We start from the raw sequence: 17,482 nt of genomic DNA on the forward strand, positions 1-17,482 counted from the left end.
CCCATGGCAAAAAAAAAAAATAAAAAAAATTAAAAAATGGAGTTTTAGTGGAAACTGCAGCATTTCCTCTACTGTACGTGACATAAATGTCATCTCACATAATTAAGGAAAGTAACTGAGAACAGTTAGTGGTGATTACCTCTCAATATATTGTGTACTTTGGGGCAGAAAAATAAATTATGAATAATGCCCAAGCATACATGGAACAATTTGCACACTGTGTTGTGAGTGATGCAGACCTGCTGGTAGAAGAGTGTGCTAATAAATTTTACTTTGTGGCGGAAACAAGAGATTACAGTTTATTAGGAAAGGAGATGGCAATTTATTAAGATCAATCAAATATGAATGCACAGCAAAAATGATGCCATAGTTATTTATTTATTTATCTAGAAGCATGGGGAGGAGCAATTATATAAAATTTGTTGTTTACCTGTGATGTTTGATTCATTATTAATATTTTTATGTTTAGAGGGAACCATAATTTTGCTGAAATGTCTTCCATAACTCCTGTACAATCATATTCATAACTCACCTGAATGTTGACACATCCTGCTGTGTATATATAAATTAACCAGTAACACTGGCATTATAAAATGATGCATTAAATGAAGATGTGAATGGTAATTTAAAGCATGCCATGAAGTGAAATTTAAACCATTGTACAACACTGAGAGGATTTAAAGAGCCTTGTTCATGCAGAATTTGCAGGGCCAGTAAGAAAAATGACAGTTTCACATCAAAAAAAAAAAAAAGAAGAGTAACAGAGACACAAGGATTACTGAAATGTTAATTGCTTTGGCGTTCTGTTTTGTTAGACACCATCAGCCTAAAAATCACATTTCTGCCTGAAGATATTTTACCATGAGGGCATTAGCTGAGATTATTAAAAATGACCCAAAAAACTGTTTACTTTGTCCTTTTTCTCAGCACTTTGTGGGTTGTAAGTTTCACTGTTTCCTGTTTAGTCAGTTGTTTTCCCCATTTGTTTTTGTAGGTCTTTCAAACAGCAGCAAGGGAAAATGAAGCATTCTCAAAACAGGAAAATATGATTTAACCCCACAAAAATGGGCCTGGGGATCCAGGAGCGGGAATAATATCCGAGATGGCCTCTTTCCCTCAGAACTGCAAACAGCAGTTTGGTTTTTCAGCAGCCCATGGCTGCAGTCCGAGGGCTGAGCAGCCTGGTTTGGCACTTGCCCTTGCCAGGCTTGGCCTGGCCCCGCTGGGCGGGTGGGCTCCTCTGTGCCACAGAAGCACAGGCACCTAAATCCAGCTGAATTACTCCCAAATTTCTGTTTGGGAAGCAGGGCACAGGATTTGGCCCACTACCAGCTGCCAGAGTGCAAAGTGGGACCTGTTTGGCCGTGCCTGCTCAGGAGAACATCTCAAGGACTAAGTGCAGATGTATTGCTGTTTTAGGTAGAAATTGCCTCATATTAGAACTAGACATAAAATTGACTCATTTGGGGCAGGTTGACTCTGGTTGGAGAAGATTGCACTTTGTGGATGTCTTTTCTTTTTTTCTTCCCTGCCCTGCAGGCAGCTGAGGCTTTTCTGTAGGCAAGTCTGAGGTCTCTGCATGGATAGGTACCTGCAAAAGTCTGTGAATAAAGTGTACATGTAAAATAATGGCACAGGAAAATCATTTATTCCACTATACTTGTTGTAATTCATGATCTATTCCTCTCACTTGGACCTTAGAGCTTAGTATCCAGTGATAATTTTCTTTCACCTAGGTAAAAGATACCACCACCTAATATGGATCAGATCCCATGGGCACACAGTGCCAAATAGCCATCTAGTCTGCCACGCTCTCTCCCAGTTATTTTTAATGTATTACTTTATGTGTTCTGTTTTGAATATCCCTGTCTGATGGTCTCTGTCTGTGATGACTCTTTGTAATTGAATGAAATTAAAGTGGGAGTTTATGGTTCTTCTTGGTCTTTTAAAATATTTTGCTGGCTTAGAAATGCATTATATTTCATGGTGACCTTGCTTAATAAGTGCTACCATCTCTGTTACTAAGGCTGAAGTTTTTAGCCCAGAGCAGATGTTGGCTGAGCTAGCAGGTATGAAGCTTTTATATGAAAGGGTATAAAACGCTTTAAAAATATGGCTTGCAGGTTCTGTGGCCAGCACTCAGTGCTTAGACAGCACCTTTCAATTTTCAAAGTGTTTTGCAAATACTGGTCTATAGAAGATCCTGAAACAAGTCATATTATCCCCGTTATGCAGATGAGGAGGCAGAGATGTTGGGGCCATTGACTGCCTTGAAATGGTGCAGGCCACTGCAAAGCCAGGCCAGAAACACTGCAGACTGAGCTCTCAGAGAAAGAGGCATCCTCAACATCAGAGACTTTAAAAAATATCTAGAGCCACCAAAATTCCTAGGTGGCTTGACCAAGACTCAGGAGAATTGTCAGTGCCAGAGCCAGCACTGCTTTTGCTTCACGTGAAGCTCTCACAGCTTTGGGCTTGCATTGACACATTACACTTTTTCTTTGCCCCTGGAAAGAAGAGAAATGTCTTGAGCAAAGAGATAGGCTTCATAGAATCCCCTTTTTTTATAAATAGAGTAATGCAGAGCTTGGCTCACAGGTGTGTGATGAGCTGGTGACCAGGGCAGAAGGAGGGCACTGGCCTTGGATTGAGCTGTGTGCCTGGATATGGTGATACTGGAAAGTAAGAATTGATGATGTGAGAATAGGATTGAGGCTTGTCTGGGTGAGAAGTTTCTGCTGAGGAAAACAAGATGGATCAAAAGATTTCCCAGCTAGGATCTGTAGACCATCCCCTGATGATCTGCAGAGACTGCCTGGGCATGCAGCCCCCTGCTCATTTTGGCTGCAGAGTTGGTCAGGGTGTGTTAATACTCAGAGCCTTCCAAACGCTGCTCCTTTGCCGTCGGGGCTGCTGGGAACGCTGCCACAGCAACTCTCTTAGAAATACAGCAGGAAGGAGGAGGTGGTCCACAAGAGAACTGTTGAAAAGTTTAAGTCTGTGTATTCTGTTGTGTATTTCCCAAAGCAATCCAAGTTCCTCGAGATTACTTTGAAGTCCAGGACAGGAAGGATTTCTCTTAAGCACAGGTGATAATTATTACTAGCGTGTTGCATGCTTTATGGTTTATGTTATTGCTGAGCTCCCGGTGTGTCGAGGGCTGTGTGTGTACGTGTGTGCTCAACTCTGCACAGATATAACACGGAGAAGTCCTGGCTGTTCCCATGCCCTGTCTGTGCTGACCTGCTCATGGCGTCCGTGCCCCTTTAAGAGGCAGGCACTTTCTGATTCATGTAGGCTGTTTCTGGCAGATTTAGGGTCTTGCAAAAGATGCCCTTAGTCCCTTATTAAATATTCATAAGAGGGTGGGGTCACATTTTTGTGACCTGAAAAAAATCCCATTAATAAATTTGTTATCTGACACAAAAACACTTTAGGGTGGAAAGCAATCCGTATCGCATCCCATTTAACATCAGATCACAAGTTGTCAGTAAATTGGGTCCTTTGTCTTTGCTTCTTGTGAGGTTCTTCAGCAGCATCACTAATGGGGCTATTGTCTGACAGCCCCGACTCGTGCAAATAACGGGAGGTTCTGCTGGGAATGGTGGAGGGCAGCCTCTCTCTGCTCTTGTTCTTGCACGTGAAGTAACCGAGGAGTTACTCTCTGCATCAATTTTGTCTTCAGAAACTATGTGAAAAGGTAAAAAAACTGTAATTGAAATAGGGGGGAGAGGTTTTACCAAATACTGCTGCCTGAGATGAAGTAGTTGGACTCGATGATTTCTGTGGGATACAACTCAGCATATGCTATGGATGGGAGCTTTTTGGGGAAGGGAAAACAGGGCACCAGGTCTGTGGCAACCCCTGGGTTAGAGAGCGCACAAACAGGGGATCGAGTTTGGGTTTCGTCTGGACAAGCATTACTTGGAGCTCGCCCGCCTGAGTTTGTGAAGCTTATTCTGAGTGAGGCGTACCGCACGTTTGAGAGGTGCCCCAGACCCAAACACAGCGGCTTTGGGGCGCACGGAGGTCGAGGCTCGGCTGCCTTAGATGCGTGTGGCCGTGGATGTCCCCGGGCAGGGCTGGCAGGGGGACTCGGGTACCGCTGGTCCCCAGGCGCGGCCGAGGGAAGAAGGGGGGAGATGCTCCCCTTCCGCCGCAGGCCGGGAGCTCTACCCCGCTTTGGTGCAAACTCCCGTCAGAAGCACCTTGTGCTTGTTTCTTTATTATTCTCCGTTCTATTTTCCGATACCGAAATCCCGGGGTTGTGCGGCAGAGCTGTCGGGCAGACAGCAGGAGAGCGACAGCCACTTTCCGCGGGAGACGGGAAAGTTGCGGGGCGGGCAGGAGGCTCTCCCCCGGGGCGCAGCGAGCGCGCTGTGCCGGCGCTTTCCCCCGCCCCGGGGTCCGGGGGGGGTGTCCAGCCGGCGGTGCCCGGGCGGGGGGCGGGGGCGGCCCGCGGGGCGCCCCGTTCCGGGGCGGGGTGTGCGCGGCGGCGCAGGGCGGGGCCGCGCGGGTGGCGGCGCGGCGGCGGCAGCCCGCGAGCAGCGCGCCCCGCACTCCGCCCGCGCCCGCGGAGGCTCCGCACCGCTCCGCGCCCGCCGCTCCGCCAGCCCGCTCCATGGCCCGGCGCGCCGCACGCCGCCCGCCGCCGCCCAGGTGGGTGCCCCGCGGGGGGATCGGGGGCGGGAGGCCCGCGCAAAGTGGCGGAAAGAGCCGCGGCGGCCTGGAGGAGCCGCGCGGTCCCGGCTCCTCCGCGGGAGGAGGAGGAGGAGGGAGGGAGGTAGGGAGGGACGGCGTGTGCGCCCCGCTACTCGCCGGGGTTTTTTAGAAGTGATGAGCGGAGCGTGTCGCCTGGCGCCTGTCGTGACAGTCGCGGGTGCGCGTAGTCGGGCGGGCTGTGCCGCAGCGCTGGAGTTGGGAAGAAGAGCGAGGAAAGAGGGAAAGTGCACGGAGCCGGATAAAACACAGTGTCAGGTTTAAATGTCAGGAACCGGGATCGCTGAATGGATTCGCTAGTCAATTTACCAGGGGGAAATTAAGTGAGTGAGCTTTGTTTTTGACATTGACTGGTGCTGTGAACCCCGGCGAAATGGATGTAACGGGATCTCGGCGCAGCCGGGCTCGGTGTCAGCGTTGCAGTGCGAGTGAGCTGAAATTTCGAGGGTGGTGGTGGCGGGGAGGAGGGAACCCTTAGGAAGTGGGTGGTAAGTTTAGAGCAAAGTGCATATACACTCTTCCTCTCTGCAATTAACTCCTTCAAGGCCAGCTTGTTTCCGAAGGCGGTGAGAGTTGTGACTTGTCCTTGTGCTGGTGGCAGGGAAAAGCCCCTCGGTAACGCGACACTGTCCTGTCTGTGCGTGTGCCGGCGTTCGACACGTTACCATTTCATATTTTTAAATAAAAACAAGTTTGGTGGCAGGAAGTGTGAATCATTCAGGGTGACCAAGATCTGTTTATGAAAACCAAACGGTTGGATTTATTCTAGCAGTGAGTGTTGAGTTGTGAACTACAATAAATCGCTGAAGTTTATTTCTAATAAAAAGTGACTTGCGTATGCTAGTTTGCGTTTTTATAAATAAACTTAAAAGTTAAAAATCTTTTCTTTTACTCTGATCGTAGCTGATTCTCATGCCTGATGCTCCCGGGCCCAATCCTGGAATGCCTTGTGCATGTGCAGTAGCTGTAGTAGGCGAGGAGGCTCTTTACCCTCCTCTCCCCCCGGAGCTGTAAGCACCCTGCCTGCTAAATTATTTTTTACCAGATAGAACCCCTCCTAAGTGTGTTTAATGTGCAGAGCTTTCAGGCATCTCGCACATCTTTTACACCAAGTTGAAAGGCATTTCTGTTTGCTTCTAAAAGTCACGGCTACAGCACATGTGCACATGTGCGTATGTCATTAGAGTGTGCTTCTGTCTGGTAAAGAAATGGCTTTTGTTGATTGTATATTTATTGTAGTAGCAGCCTAGGAAGTCTCTAAAAGCAGGCTCTGTCCTCTCCTCGCAGCCAGCGGAAAATCTGCTGTCAGAGGGCTTTCAGTGATCTCCTGTGGCTACGTTCAAAAAATTTCATTGATAAGGCTGCAGAGATGAAACCCGAGTCCTGCCTGAACAGAGTAGCTGCCTTGGCCTAGACTGTGATAGAGCTGAACTGCAAACTGATTGGTCTGACACTTTATAATCAAAGTTGATTTATTGTTCATTAGTAGTGCATTAGCCCTTTCAGGCAAGACAGTTATTTGTGTAGTGGCCTGTCAAACAAAAGACCGCTAGCACCTGTCATTTCTAAACCATGAGATAAGCAAGCAGATATTAAGATAATGCAAATAGGAATACAGTGGAATGAGGTAAAGTTCTAGCAAGTTCTCTGTAAGAAATATTGTTTTATTTAATGTGCTCATGCTTAGCAAATAGAGGAACTGGATTATACAGTGAAGGGGTTTCCCTGCACCAGGACCGACAGGAGGAGAAGGCGCTGGGAATGAGCTGGGCGTCCGTGGCTTGTGGTTTCAGAGCACCTCGGAGGTGAGGAGGTACTTGGGGCAGATAATGAATTGGGGAAAGCCAGTCACTGATACAGAAGGAAGATGTAAACGCTGTTTTGTAGCCTTAATTTAATATTGTTTGATTTTGGTTTTAGTGTGAGAGCAAGACTTTTTGTGGTTTTTTCCCTGACTCCTTCCTTCTCTTCCCAATGGACAGATGTCATAAAAGGATGCTCTTACTGGCAGGGGTTAATTATATGAAAACTTGATGACATCACAGCAGAGCTGTGAGAATGTCAAAATACATCTGCTGCCATATTCAGACATATTGCTCTCCCTCCTCTCCCCCTATATCAGCTCCCCTCCCCTCTCAAAAGGGAATGATCTCATGACATAAAACAGAAAACAACACAAGTGTCAAAAGAAAACAAAATTAGTGAACTTTTGTCTGCCACCATAGAAACGAGGATTAACTTATGTTATTCCAGAGCATGGAATGGAGACTATCTGCATGAGGATATATAGTGTATTGTCTTCTGTGAATTTTCATTTGACAGGGATTTTGGAGGCTGTGATCTTAATTAAATCTCAACTGACTCAAATAATGCATCTAAAGGCATGCAGTGTTGCGTAACCTTGCTGAGTTGGTAAACCATAAATCATCAGAAAGCTTATGATAGGAAGGGCTGCTTTGAAATTTTTTTTGTTTGCTACAGTTGGTTTGTTTTTTTTTCTGAGTCTTGTTTAACATTCAATTTACTGTGCTGTGCCATTGTGCCCTCCCTTTTCTAAGCACTGTTATTTTTGCTTTAAAAGAAACAAAAAAGCTCTGAGACATGCTCTGACCAGTCACTCAGCTGAACTAAAGAGAAGTCATAAATACAATGGGATTGACAGGGAAGAAATAAAATCCCTGCGCTGTTCTTGCAGGGACCTCAGTGCTCAGAGGAAGGTGTGGGTGCCTCACGTTCTTCTGGGGCTGAGTGAGCCCTGCACACGTTTTAGAAGTGTAGCTCTTAACCCCACGCTGAAATTGGTGCTGGGGTGTGAACAATGATCAGACTCCACGGTAGAGGGGTCACAGATGGATGATTGTACTGATGGACGGTGGGCTCTGATGTCTGCACGAGGGGAGTTGGTTTTAGTTGTGTGCAAGGAAGAAAAGGGTTGCAACAGTTGTGTGGAGAAGGATGAAATGGATTTTTAGGCGTTGAAAGCGAGGTAGGGCAGTCAGAGCGATTTCTTATGCACCGTTTTAACCTGACAGTGCTCAAGCACCCTTGTTGCTTGAGGATGAAGTTGTTTTTAAAATCCTGAAATTATTATTTCAGTACAAAATGCCTTGGTTTCTGTGTCTGTGATTACATGCTCCAGCAGCTGAAGAAAGGTAAGGGGAGAAGGTTTTTTACATTCAGAAGTTTAAGGAGTTTCAAAAGCTCCTGTGCTTTTCTGCGCTGTATTTCGTAGTCTTTTAGAGCTGCTGTAGACAAACGTGAGCTGGGAGGACACAGCACTTGGATTTACTTTCTATAGAGGTTTCTCAGTAGCAGGATAACTTACTGGTGTTGTTTTTCTCCCCTCTTTGCTATGGAAAAGTGGTAGCAGGGGTAGTTTTATCAACACCTGCAGAACTAGATTGTGGGAAAGTCCTGACACCATAAGCTAAATTTGTTATTGTTTGGTGAAAGGCTTGGCTGGTTTTAAGCAGTTTGTTTGTTTTATTGAAAGCAGAACTGCATTACTGGAAACTACTTTGCTGTAGTTCAGTTAAAATGTTCTGTCCTGTTTTGTTTTTATAAGGTGCTTACTTGTTCAGCTTCGCTTTCCACTTAAAAGGAAAGGGAAAAAAATCCACCATATACTCATCTGCAGATTGAAGTGGCTGTGTAGAGATTGGGAGAGAAGCAGCACTGGCAAATATCTCTGCCCCAGCAGCCTTTTTTTCTTCTATTTTTTTTTTTTCTTTTTAACCTTTCCAGTGCGGTTTCCTGCGCTAGCAGGAGGATCTGTAGTCTGTATTGAAGTTGAATGAATGTTATAGAACCCAGACTGAATATTGAACAAATTAGTGGAATTGCTAATTGTTCTGTGCACTAGTTTCGGACGGATTTGCCTTCATTGATTAGGTAAGATGCTCTGTTATTTGGGAGGGACAACAACCCCTCCTCCCCAAACTGACAACGGGTTTTAATTTTTAAGCTTTATCTTGCCCTTAAATCTGAAACATCATTGTTCAAATAACTGAGAACAAGGTAAACCAACAACATCAAAAAGGTCGGCTTCTGTGATTTCTCAAGGGCTTGTTATTTTGTACTTTCCAATTCTATTTGATGTCTTGACAAAACAAGATGACACAAGGGAGAATACATTAAATTTTGATTTTCATCTAACCTGTTACAGTAGTGGCAGCTTAATTTCTTTTACTTTTTACCGAAGACGGCTTTTTGCACAATTACTCTAATTGCCACACCACTTTATGAGAAGGTTTCTTTGCGGGTTTCCCATTTGCCTTGATTTTGTGAGGCATTTTTTTGAACGTGCTTTGACCTTTAACACGGCGAGCTGGCTGGTTGGAGTGCGTCTTCATTAGAAGTAAATCAGTGAATGGCAAAATTGTCAAAGAAGCAACTGATGTTTTCTCATTAGAATCTAATTTGCACCGTTGTGCTTAGCTGTGATGTTCAGCTGTAGGTGTCTGCCATAGGTGTGAAAACCTGCACATTTTTAAGCAAATAAAGTTTACAACTGTTACCAAGGCGTCACTTGGAACCAGAGTGGCAAAGCCAACCCGAGTGTTTAAGCAGAGCTCTGGTTTGTGTGGGAAATAAACAGCATGATTTAACCAGGTGGATTTTTTTTTTTCCAAGAATCACTAATTTTTTTTTTCAACTGGCCACGACACTGTACGTCATCTCAAATGCCCTGGGTTTGAAGAGCAGGCAGCTATGGATTTGATTCTTGCAGGAAAAAATAACTAGGGATGTAGAGGGGGCTCATCCTTCCTAGAAATCTGTTGGGAGTTGCAGTTCTATAAATCTGCCCTAAGAAAAAAGAAAAAGAAAAATCTCCTCTGTATAACACTTCCCTTTCACTCACATGAAATTCTGGGCATATTAAATGTTGCTGGTTCAATCATGGTCTTTTATTATTTAATTAAGCTCTCCATAATGTATGTATGAATTAATACACAAATGTAAGGAGACTGACACCATGATCATTCTCAGTATATTAAGGGTGTTTGGGAGAGAGGGTTTCAAAGGGTTTTCAAGGGCTTTAGGGGTATTTTGGATGTTTCTAAGCAGGATTGCTTTTGGTTTATTTGAGGCTTTTTTGGCAGAATATGTTGATCTAACATTTCCCTTCCTAAACTCTGGAAAAAAAATGCAGGGTTTTTTTTTCCTTTTTTTCTTTTTTTAGTTTTAAAGTGAATCATTATAAAATCACCACTGTTTCAAACCATGTACAGCAGGTTATATAATTTTTCCCTTCATGCTAGAGATGGAAACAAAAATGGTAACTTTTTAAAATGTGAAAAATTATTATGGTAATCTCAAGCTTAAAATCTCACTCATCTTTTTAAAGGGGTATTTGGATGTGTGTGTGTATGTTCTGGTTTAGTTTCTATTTGACAAATGTTAGATGTAGAAAGGATTTAATTTATGTAAACTTTATATTTTTATGCAAATTAAATGGGTATTTATTATAGCAGAAACAATTATCCTGGCACTTAGTGAGAAACCTGGTATGCATGAGAAGTGGAAGATAAGATCAGATGTTTCATTCTGTAAACAAATACGAAAATATTCCTTTTTTTCCTCAGCTAGAAGAGAATGCAGGAGACGGCAGACATCCTGACATGCCAGGGAATGTCAGCATAGCCCATCGTTTTGCTTTCTGTGGGTCAGAAGGAGATCTTCACTCCTGATAAAATACGATAAACAAAATTATAATAATAAAATGCTAATTTAATTTTAAGGAGGTTTTTTTCCCTCTTACAATAGGGAGTTGTATTGTTACAGAGAGCACAGTTATGCTAATGACAGACTACTTAGCTGATTTTACATTAATATAATAAACATTACCTTTCTTAATGTGCTGTGCTGTATTATGGCAAAAGAACTAAGTCTAAAAGTGAGATTCCATTTCGCATAATGAACCAGCACTGCAGTTCCTGCGTGAATAATTCCGACAGTGGCGTTTGGTGTGGGGTTTTGGAGGATGAAATACTGTGTCAGAAGCGTTTTAGTCTCAGGATGGAAGCAGGTCCTGCCTGCCTTCAGCACTTCTTACTTTGCTGGGCTCTGCTTTGGCTGGTGGCATCGTGCCTCTCTGCTTGCCAGGGTGTCAGTGCTTTATCTTCTCCTGTTTTGCATTGTTTTGCCTGAATTTCTTTTTTGTATTTTTAATATATTGCATTTAATATCTTGCTAATAGGACAGCTCAAGTTCATTGTTTGGTTTTGTCTGGCCGTAGCTATTTTTAACTGTAGTTCAGTATTTTTAACTGTTCCTCAGCGACTTGTTCTTTTCTGTGCTCAGCTGTTTTGCTCCGTTTAACTTTTATCACAAAATCTTTAACCGAAGAATTGCTGTTTGGAAATCCAAGGTGCCTGGTATGAGGGCTGACTGAAATCAAGTTCGAACATAGATTGCAGGAGAAAAGGATTTTCTGGCAGAGTTATTCTTTATGAATTAAGGAAATCCTCCCCATCTTCCATGCATGCCTGCTGACAGTTAACAGGACTACAGCCGTATCCAGCATCGGAGGCACGGGGTGTGAAAATGGCATTCTTCTTTTTTCCTTTTTTTTTTTTTTTACTTCATACAAGATTAAACTACTTGAAATTATTTAGCTAGTATTTAATTATATTAATATCACCAAAAATGAGGGAATGGAGATGATTAAATAGGACTAAATCATTTTCATCCCCGTGACCCTTGTCTGGGTTGTGTGGAGGAGTGACAAATGCATCCCTGCTGTAATTTCGTGGGGAAGTTAAAGGGGAGCTTGGCCCTAGTTTGTAGAAGTTTCCCTTGGTCAGTCTTGCCAAAATAGGGCGTTTTTAGGGCTTGAAATGGGAGGATCTCAGAGGGCACTGTGGGGCTGGGAGGGCTTTGGGGGATGCCGAGGAGCAGAGGCAAAACCCTGGGAGAAACAGAAACAGTGAACGAAGACAATTGTGAGTATTAAAGACATTTTTTGCCGTTGATGGTATTAGCATGTCAGCAGGTCCATACTAGCACAGCTCCCAAAGCCAAATTGCAGCTGTATTTTTACCTTTGCTGCCAGGTTTACATGCAGCTGGGTATCTACCACACCCTATTGTTATCAGTCAACAATACCAAAAGTAGTTCATTAATCATATCAATAACAACAATCATGTTTCAAGTGCAAAACAGAAATAAACAACTTGAAAGAAAAAAATAAAAGATTGATTTCTTCTCTGCATGCTAACTTAGCATTCTTTAAATATATCTGCCAGTAGTTTAATTTGAACTTCAACTCCCTGAAGGCAGTAAGACAGAATTATTTTAGTTCTTCATAGGCTGCCTTCTGTGATTCATTGTTAACTCATAAAACATGCTCATTTTCATGTACTTAAACAGTTAAGTCATTTTTAAAGTTGGTTTGTAATTTTTTTTGGCAACACATTTAAGTTGACATCTGAGAGATAGAAATCTAAAATTAATTTATAGCTCTCGGTTTAGGTTTCACTTACTATCAGACAAAATATCAGAAATAAATATTTTTTATCTAACATAATGTAAAGTATATTGCACAGTATCTAAAATAAAGTTTAGTTTTGACTGAGTACACTCAGAAAGGGACCCATAAATATTAGAGAGCTGTAGTTAAGAACTTACATGACTGTTTTAAATACTATTGATTTAAACCACTGGCTAGATTTTATGAATCAAAGTGTAATTTCCAAGCTTTGGCTATATTTCTCATCACTAAAGCACTCTCTCTTGTGTGCCTTTAGCAGCTTTCCAGACATTCAACACGGGATTAAATGATAGTAGTTACAATGATCAATAGGTTAAGACCGGTACAATCACTCTTACCGCTAATGACCTCGGTAGTAATGGGTAATAAAGTGTGGGCTATAATAGCCTATTGCTGGTGCTGCATGCCCTTTGATTCCTAGTATTACCAGGGACTAGCTACATGGAAAAGTTGGACGTTGGGAGTTAAGAGAGTGGATATATAGGCCATCATTCTTAACTATTTAAAGTCCCTCAGACTGTATGTGTGCGCCCACACTCATCCGGGATGTGTGTTGTAATTTTTAACACAATAGTTTCTGGTTCATTTAGATTTGTTTGTGCAAGGTTTCCGTAAGTTGCTTTTGTGATAAACTAAAGTACAGGCCGTGGCTAAATGTGGCTGTTAGCTGTGTTTATAAATGGAAGGCAGCACCTTCTTTAGAAGCGCAGGTGTGGTGTGAAAATGTGGTTTCAGATGGTAAAATGAAGTCAAACGGACCAACGCAAACTCGTACTCCGTGTACTTGTACTCTGTGACTGTGTGCAGTACATACATGCATTATTTTTTTTCTTTCTGCTTAAGTGCTTCTGTTCTAGCAAGGAGTGTGCAGCAAAGAGATTTGTTACTGGAAGGTACATGGCCAGTTTTCAAAGATAGGGCCTAATCGCCAGATCTGTCCCAAGATAAACGTGCAGAGAGGCCATGGAAGTGAATGGGAGTTGTCCCTGCCCAGCTGACGGCAGAATGCAGCCCTTTGGATTAATCACCGATGTGTAGGGTTTACAGCACCCCACCCTATTCCTGTCTGCATCCCTGCTTGTCGTCATAAATCTGACTGAAGAGTATTTGTCTTGTCTATCTTCCAAGAAGGGCACAGAAAACATACTTAAGCATGCTTCCTCTTCTGTTTGCTTGGTCCAGCTTCAATAAGAGGTAGTACAAACCCCAGGGTAAAGTAAACTTCTCTGGGGATGAGAATAATGAAGGTGAGTCACGCTTTGGGGTGAAGATAGTGATGGCAGGATTTAATTAAATAATTCTCTACTCCCAGAAAAGTTTGTAAAAGACTGTGGATTAAGATATTCTGAATTAATGGGATTACCCATCCTGATGACTCAGTGTCCTCAGAGCTGGTCCTGCGTGGCAGGGTGGTGGCTTTCCCATAGGTACAGGGACACGGCACCATGAGAGAATGGCCACTGGTTTTGGTGTTTCAGGTGTTTGTCCCATAATTAAATCTCCTTTTGCCCACCCCATCAGTGATGTGGGAACATGCTGTGCCACGGGGAGTGCTCAGAGGACCTCGCCATGTTGGCATTAATGGGATGTCATGGGATGATGCTGGGCTCTGCTCAGGCAAATGTTTTGGAGGCAGTGTCTGGGCCCTGGCACACGACATGTACACAACAACACGGGGAGATGTGCGCTGTACATGCGTCTGACCTTCAGGAACCATTTTTAGTTCATCAAGATTAGTGATGCTGAGAAATCAGGACATCAGTGCATAATGACTGTGAAATTAGGAATGAGAGCTTGCTATGCAAATGACAGGACAAATCATGTGAAAAAGTCAAGATAAACTGCATATTAAGACATTATGTTACATAAAATTAATATTGCATTTCTCTCTTGCTTACCACTACACTGGAGGTTTGTTTTTTTTTTTTTTAACTCCTTTATCTTCTGATCAGCTATTGTCTGCTGATTTTTTTTAAAAGTGGTGCACGGAAAAAGTGCTAAACATATTATTAGCTTTTATTGTAATACATGAGATGACAGGAGATCCTTTTTAGCAAAGTATATCCTTTACTGCTTTTAGTTTTGTGCTGTCATGTGTTTGATTTAAAACTATAGAAAAGTAAGGTGCTTCAATATTACTGTTAAAACTCACATGGGTTTTGTCTTTTCCTCTATTGTTTTTTTCCCCTCTTTTCCTTTTTTGGAGTGGAGGGTAGAGGGGTGGGTTTCTAGGGAAATAGTCTTCTTGCGTTACTGGGACTGACAAAATGGTTCTCATGTAGTCTACAAATTAAACACAAGTGCAGTGATTATTTTGAATAGCTAAATTACATTCTAGAAAGCTTGCAGAATTCATAGCATTGTCATTAGGTATCCGCTTGAATACAATTTGTGTAACCTTGGCCAAGACAGCCTGTCATTTTAATGTCAGTGTTTTATCTGAACAAGACATCATCCTTTCAGATACAGTGTACAGGTTCCTTGCAAAGATGCCCGTGCAGAAACGTGTTAACAGTTGCAAATATGAAATGCTATCAAGTTCATCACTGTAGCTGTTTGTCACTGAAATGTCATGGAAAGCGGCTTTTAATGGTATCTCACATAATATGAAAGAATTGAAGACATCTGTATGCTGGGTGAATATGGAATGGTAAAGACATCGTGGTAGGGCCTTTCTGTAAAAATTGCATAGGAGTCTAGTGCTGTTATATTCACATCACTGAGCCTTCCTTCAATTTTCTGAAAAACCTGTTGTAATAGGGTCTAGATCCCATCAGCGTGGGATATTTGGCTGTTGGATTTCTCTACAGGAGGCAAGGGCTTTCTGGGAGGGAAAGGACCCAGATGATGATTTCTTGTAAAAATAAATAAATCTTTACCATATTACTTGTTTTAAGGAATTTCCATCCAATAGTGTTTTGCAAAAGGGGAATTTAGTCACCGGGAAGATGTGGTCAGAACCTGTGTGCTGGCCAGGGTGGGCTGTGAGGACTCTCACCTTCAGCCCCCTTGATGCCAGAATTGGGCTCCCCTGGCATGGGGATGCTGGAGGAGCTGTGGGGATGTGCTCTGACCCTCTTTGTCTCCTCTTGGCCTTCAGGTTCCAGTGTCAGTGGCTATGATGACACCTCAAGTGATCACTCCCCAGCAAATGCAGCAGATCCTCCAGCAACAAGTGCTAACTCCCCAGCAACTCCAAGTCCTGCTCCAACAGCAGCAGGCACTCATGCTTCAACAGGTAATTGTTTCCTTAACAGCTGCTCAGGTGGCCCCTATGGATGCTGGAGGCTTCACCTCCTGGAACACTCTTGGGGAAAGAAGCTGCCCACATCTCAGGTCTGAACCTTGGAGCAGCCATGCTGTGAGCTGCAACGACTGCTCTTTTGTTTTTAATTCTAGAAATAGCTACTGGAAACAAATCCAGAGAGCAGTGCTAGGAGTGTTTCCAAGATCAGCTAAATAATACAGATGCATACTTAAGTGTCAGGACTTCGGCAGATGTCCCTGTTGCTTTTGCCTGCATCCCTCAGAAGGCTTGGTGTGCCCTGACTAATTGGAATAAACAAGGTAGAAGGGCCATACTTCCCAATTTAGACCTCGTTATTTCCATCTGGAACCGTAAAGGGCTGTGGAAACAGAAGTGGAGAGGTTTGCAAGCCTGTTTGATTTCAGCCAACATATGCTGGGCTGTGTGTCAGTGCTTCTTGCAGCTCGTGGTCCTTTCTCAGCTGGAAGCTGGCCACCTACAAGCCCCGAGGCTCTGTTATCACAGGGTTTGGCACAGCGGGGTCTCAGGGAGCCCGGGTGGGTGTCAGCATCCCCCCAGCCCGGCCCTGCCTGCTCCTCCTGGCTCCCAGGCTCCATCCTGCCCGCAGCCGGAGCGCTGCCTGCGCACAGCACATCTGGGGAACGGGAGGAGGAGAGTATTTCCCAGGATGTCTATGCATGTATTGAACAACACTTAATACAGTCAAACCCTATCATTTAGAAAGCATGTGTGTTTCACAACAGAGATCCGCCAGGCTCTCTCAGCAAGGGCATTTTGGCTTTGTTGTTACAATCAAAGGTCATTCCTTGCCTTATTTTAATTAGTTTGTGTAGAAAATGGTATGTTTTTCATCAGTTCATTTTGGAGATTACTTTTCAAACGATAATGCCAAGAATAGTCAGTGTGCACTGAATTTATTGTTGAGTTTCAAACTAAAGGTCAGACCATTACAGATAAAAGGATGCTATTTTTCAAATCACAGTTTGTGTGTTACACCAAAAGGGACACTGAATTGGCTCTCCACTTTGTTACTTACCATCTTTCCTTTTCTTTGTAGCAGCAGCTTCAAGAGTTTTATAAGAAACAACAGGAACAGTTGCAGCTTCAACTTTTACAGCAACAACATGCTGGAAAACAGCCTAAAGAGGTACAGACAATACCCATTTTACTTTCAAACCACAGATCCCTGGGGACTGTCTAGTGGCTATTAAACTGTCATTCATCTTATAAATGATTGCACAACTGAACTGACTCTATCGGGCCTCAGCTTTCAGATTTAGAATTATTGTCCTGTTTTCGCCTGTGTTTTCCTGTGCTTTCCATTTGCTCGCTGCCACATATTTTATAGCAGAGGACCAGGCCTTGCTGTTTGGTATGAGTCCTGGAGCAGGCATCTAGACTTGTATCTTGGGAGAGTGCTTTGGGGAGTTAGTCATGGTGGAGAGGGGAGGGGGCAAGGCAGCAGGCCCAGATCGCTGCTGTCCTCTCTAAACAAGGCAGAATGCCGAGAGGTGTTGAGTTTGGGTTTGCACTTTCCAGTCAGGGAGGTTCTGGTTGCACATTCCTCACATTGGAGCGCCATCAGTGGTGACACGGAGAAGAGGTGGCAGGAGACCTTGCTCTGATGCTGCCGTGGTCCATAACTGGAGGGGACAGGCCAGGGCAAGTTCTGCCTGTCCTTTAGATACGCTTTCCTTCCAAAATACCTGTCACATCCAAAGCTTCATTGGTTTTGGTGTGCTTAGATTTAATTTTCCTGCATTACATTTACTTTAAGGTGCTGAGCCCACCTGGTAAGTGTGGAGGAGTCTGAGACTTTCCTGTTTAATCTGACATCAGTGCTGGCTTAGGTAGATCCTAGAAAGCTGCCTCTTGCCGCGAGACACTGGGTGATGTCCGGTGACAGCGGCTGCGCTTGTGTCACCTGACAAGGGGTGTTGCTCAAAGCATGCAGCAATTTCTGCTCCCCGTTCCCCTTGAAATTTCGGCAAATCATGCCACCT

General features: G+C 43.7%; 1 protein-coding gene across 4 annotated transcripts in view; it reads left to right on the forward strand.

The window, feature by feature from the left end:
- Positions 1–17,482, forward strand: part of FOXP1 (forkhead box P1) — a 371,654-nt gene that overhangs the window by 284,888 nt on the left and 69,284 nt on the right. For 2 of the 4 annotated variants that reach the window (XM_066557818.1, XM_066557819.1), the window contains exons 6-7: positions 15,312–15,449; positions 16,537–16,626. In XM_066557818.1, coding sequence (XP_066413915.1) covers positions 15,312–15,449; positions 16,537–16,626 — 228 coding nt within the window. Of the gene's footprint in view, positions 1–4,619; positions 4,660–15,311; positions 15,450–16,536; positions 16,627–17,482 lie in introns of those variants that run through there. The other 2 variants (XM_066557820.1, XM_066557822.1) reach the window with 2 other exon arrangements.

The sequence above is a fragment of the Molothrus aeneus genome, chromosome 12 (genome assembly GCF_037042795.1).
Source record: "Molothrus aeneus isolate 106 chromosome 12, BPBGC_Maene_1.0, whole genome shotgun sequence".
Classification (NCBI taxonomy): domain Eukaryota; kingdom Metazoa; phylum Chordata; class Aves; order Passeriformes; family Icteridae; genus Molothrus; species Molothrus aeneus.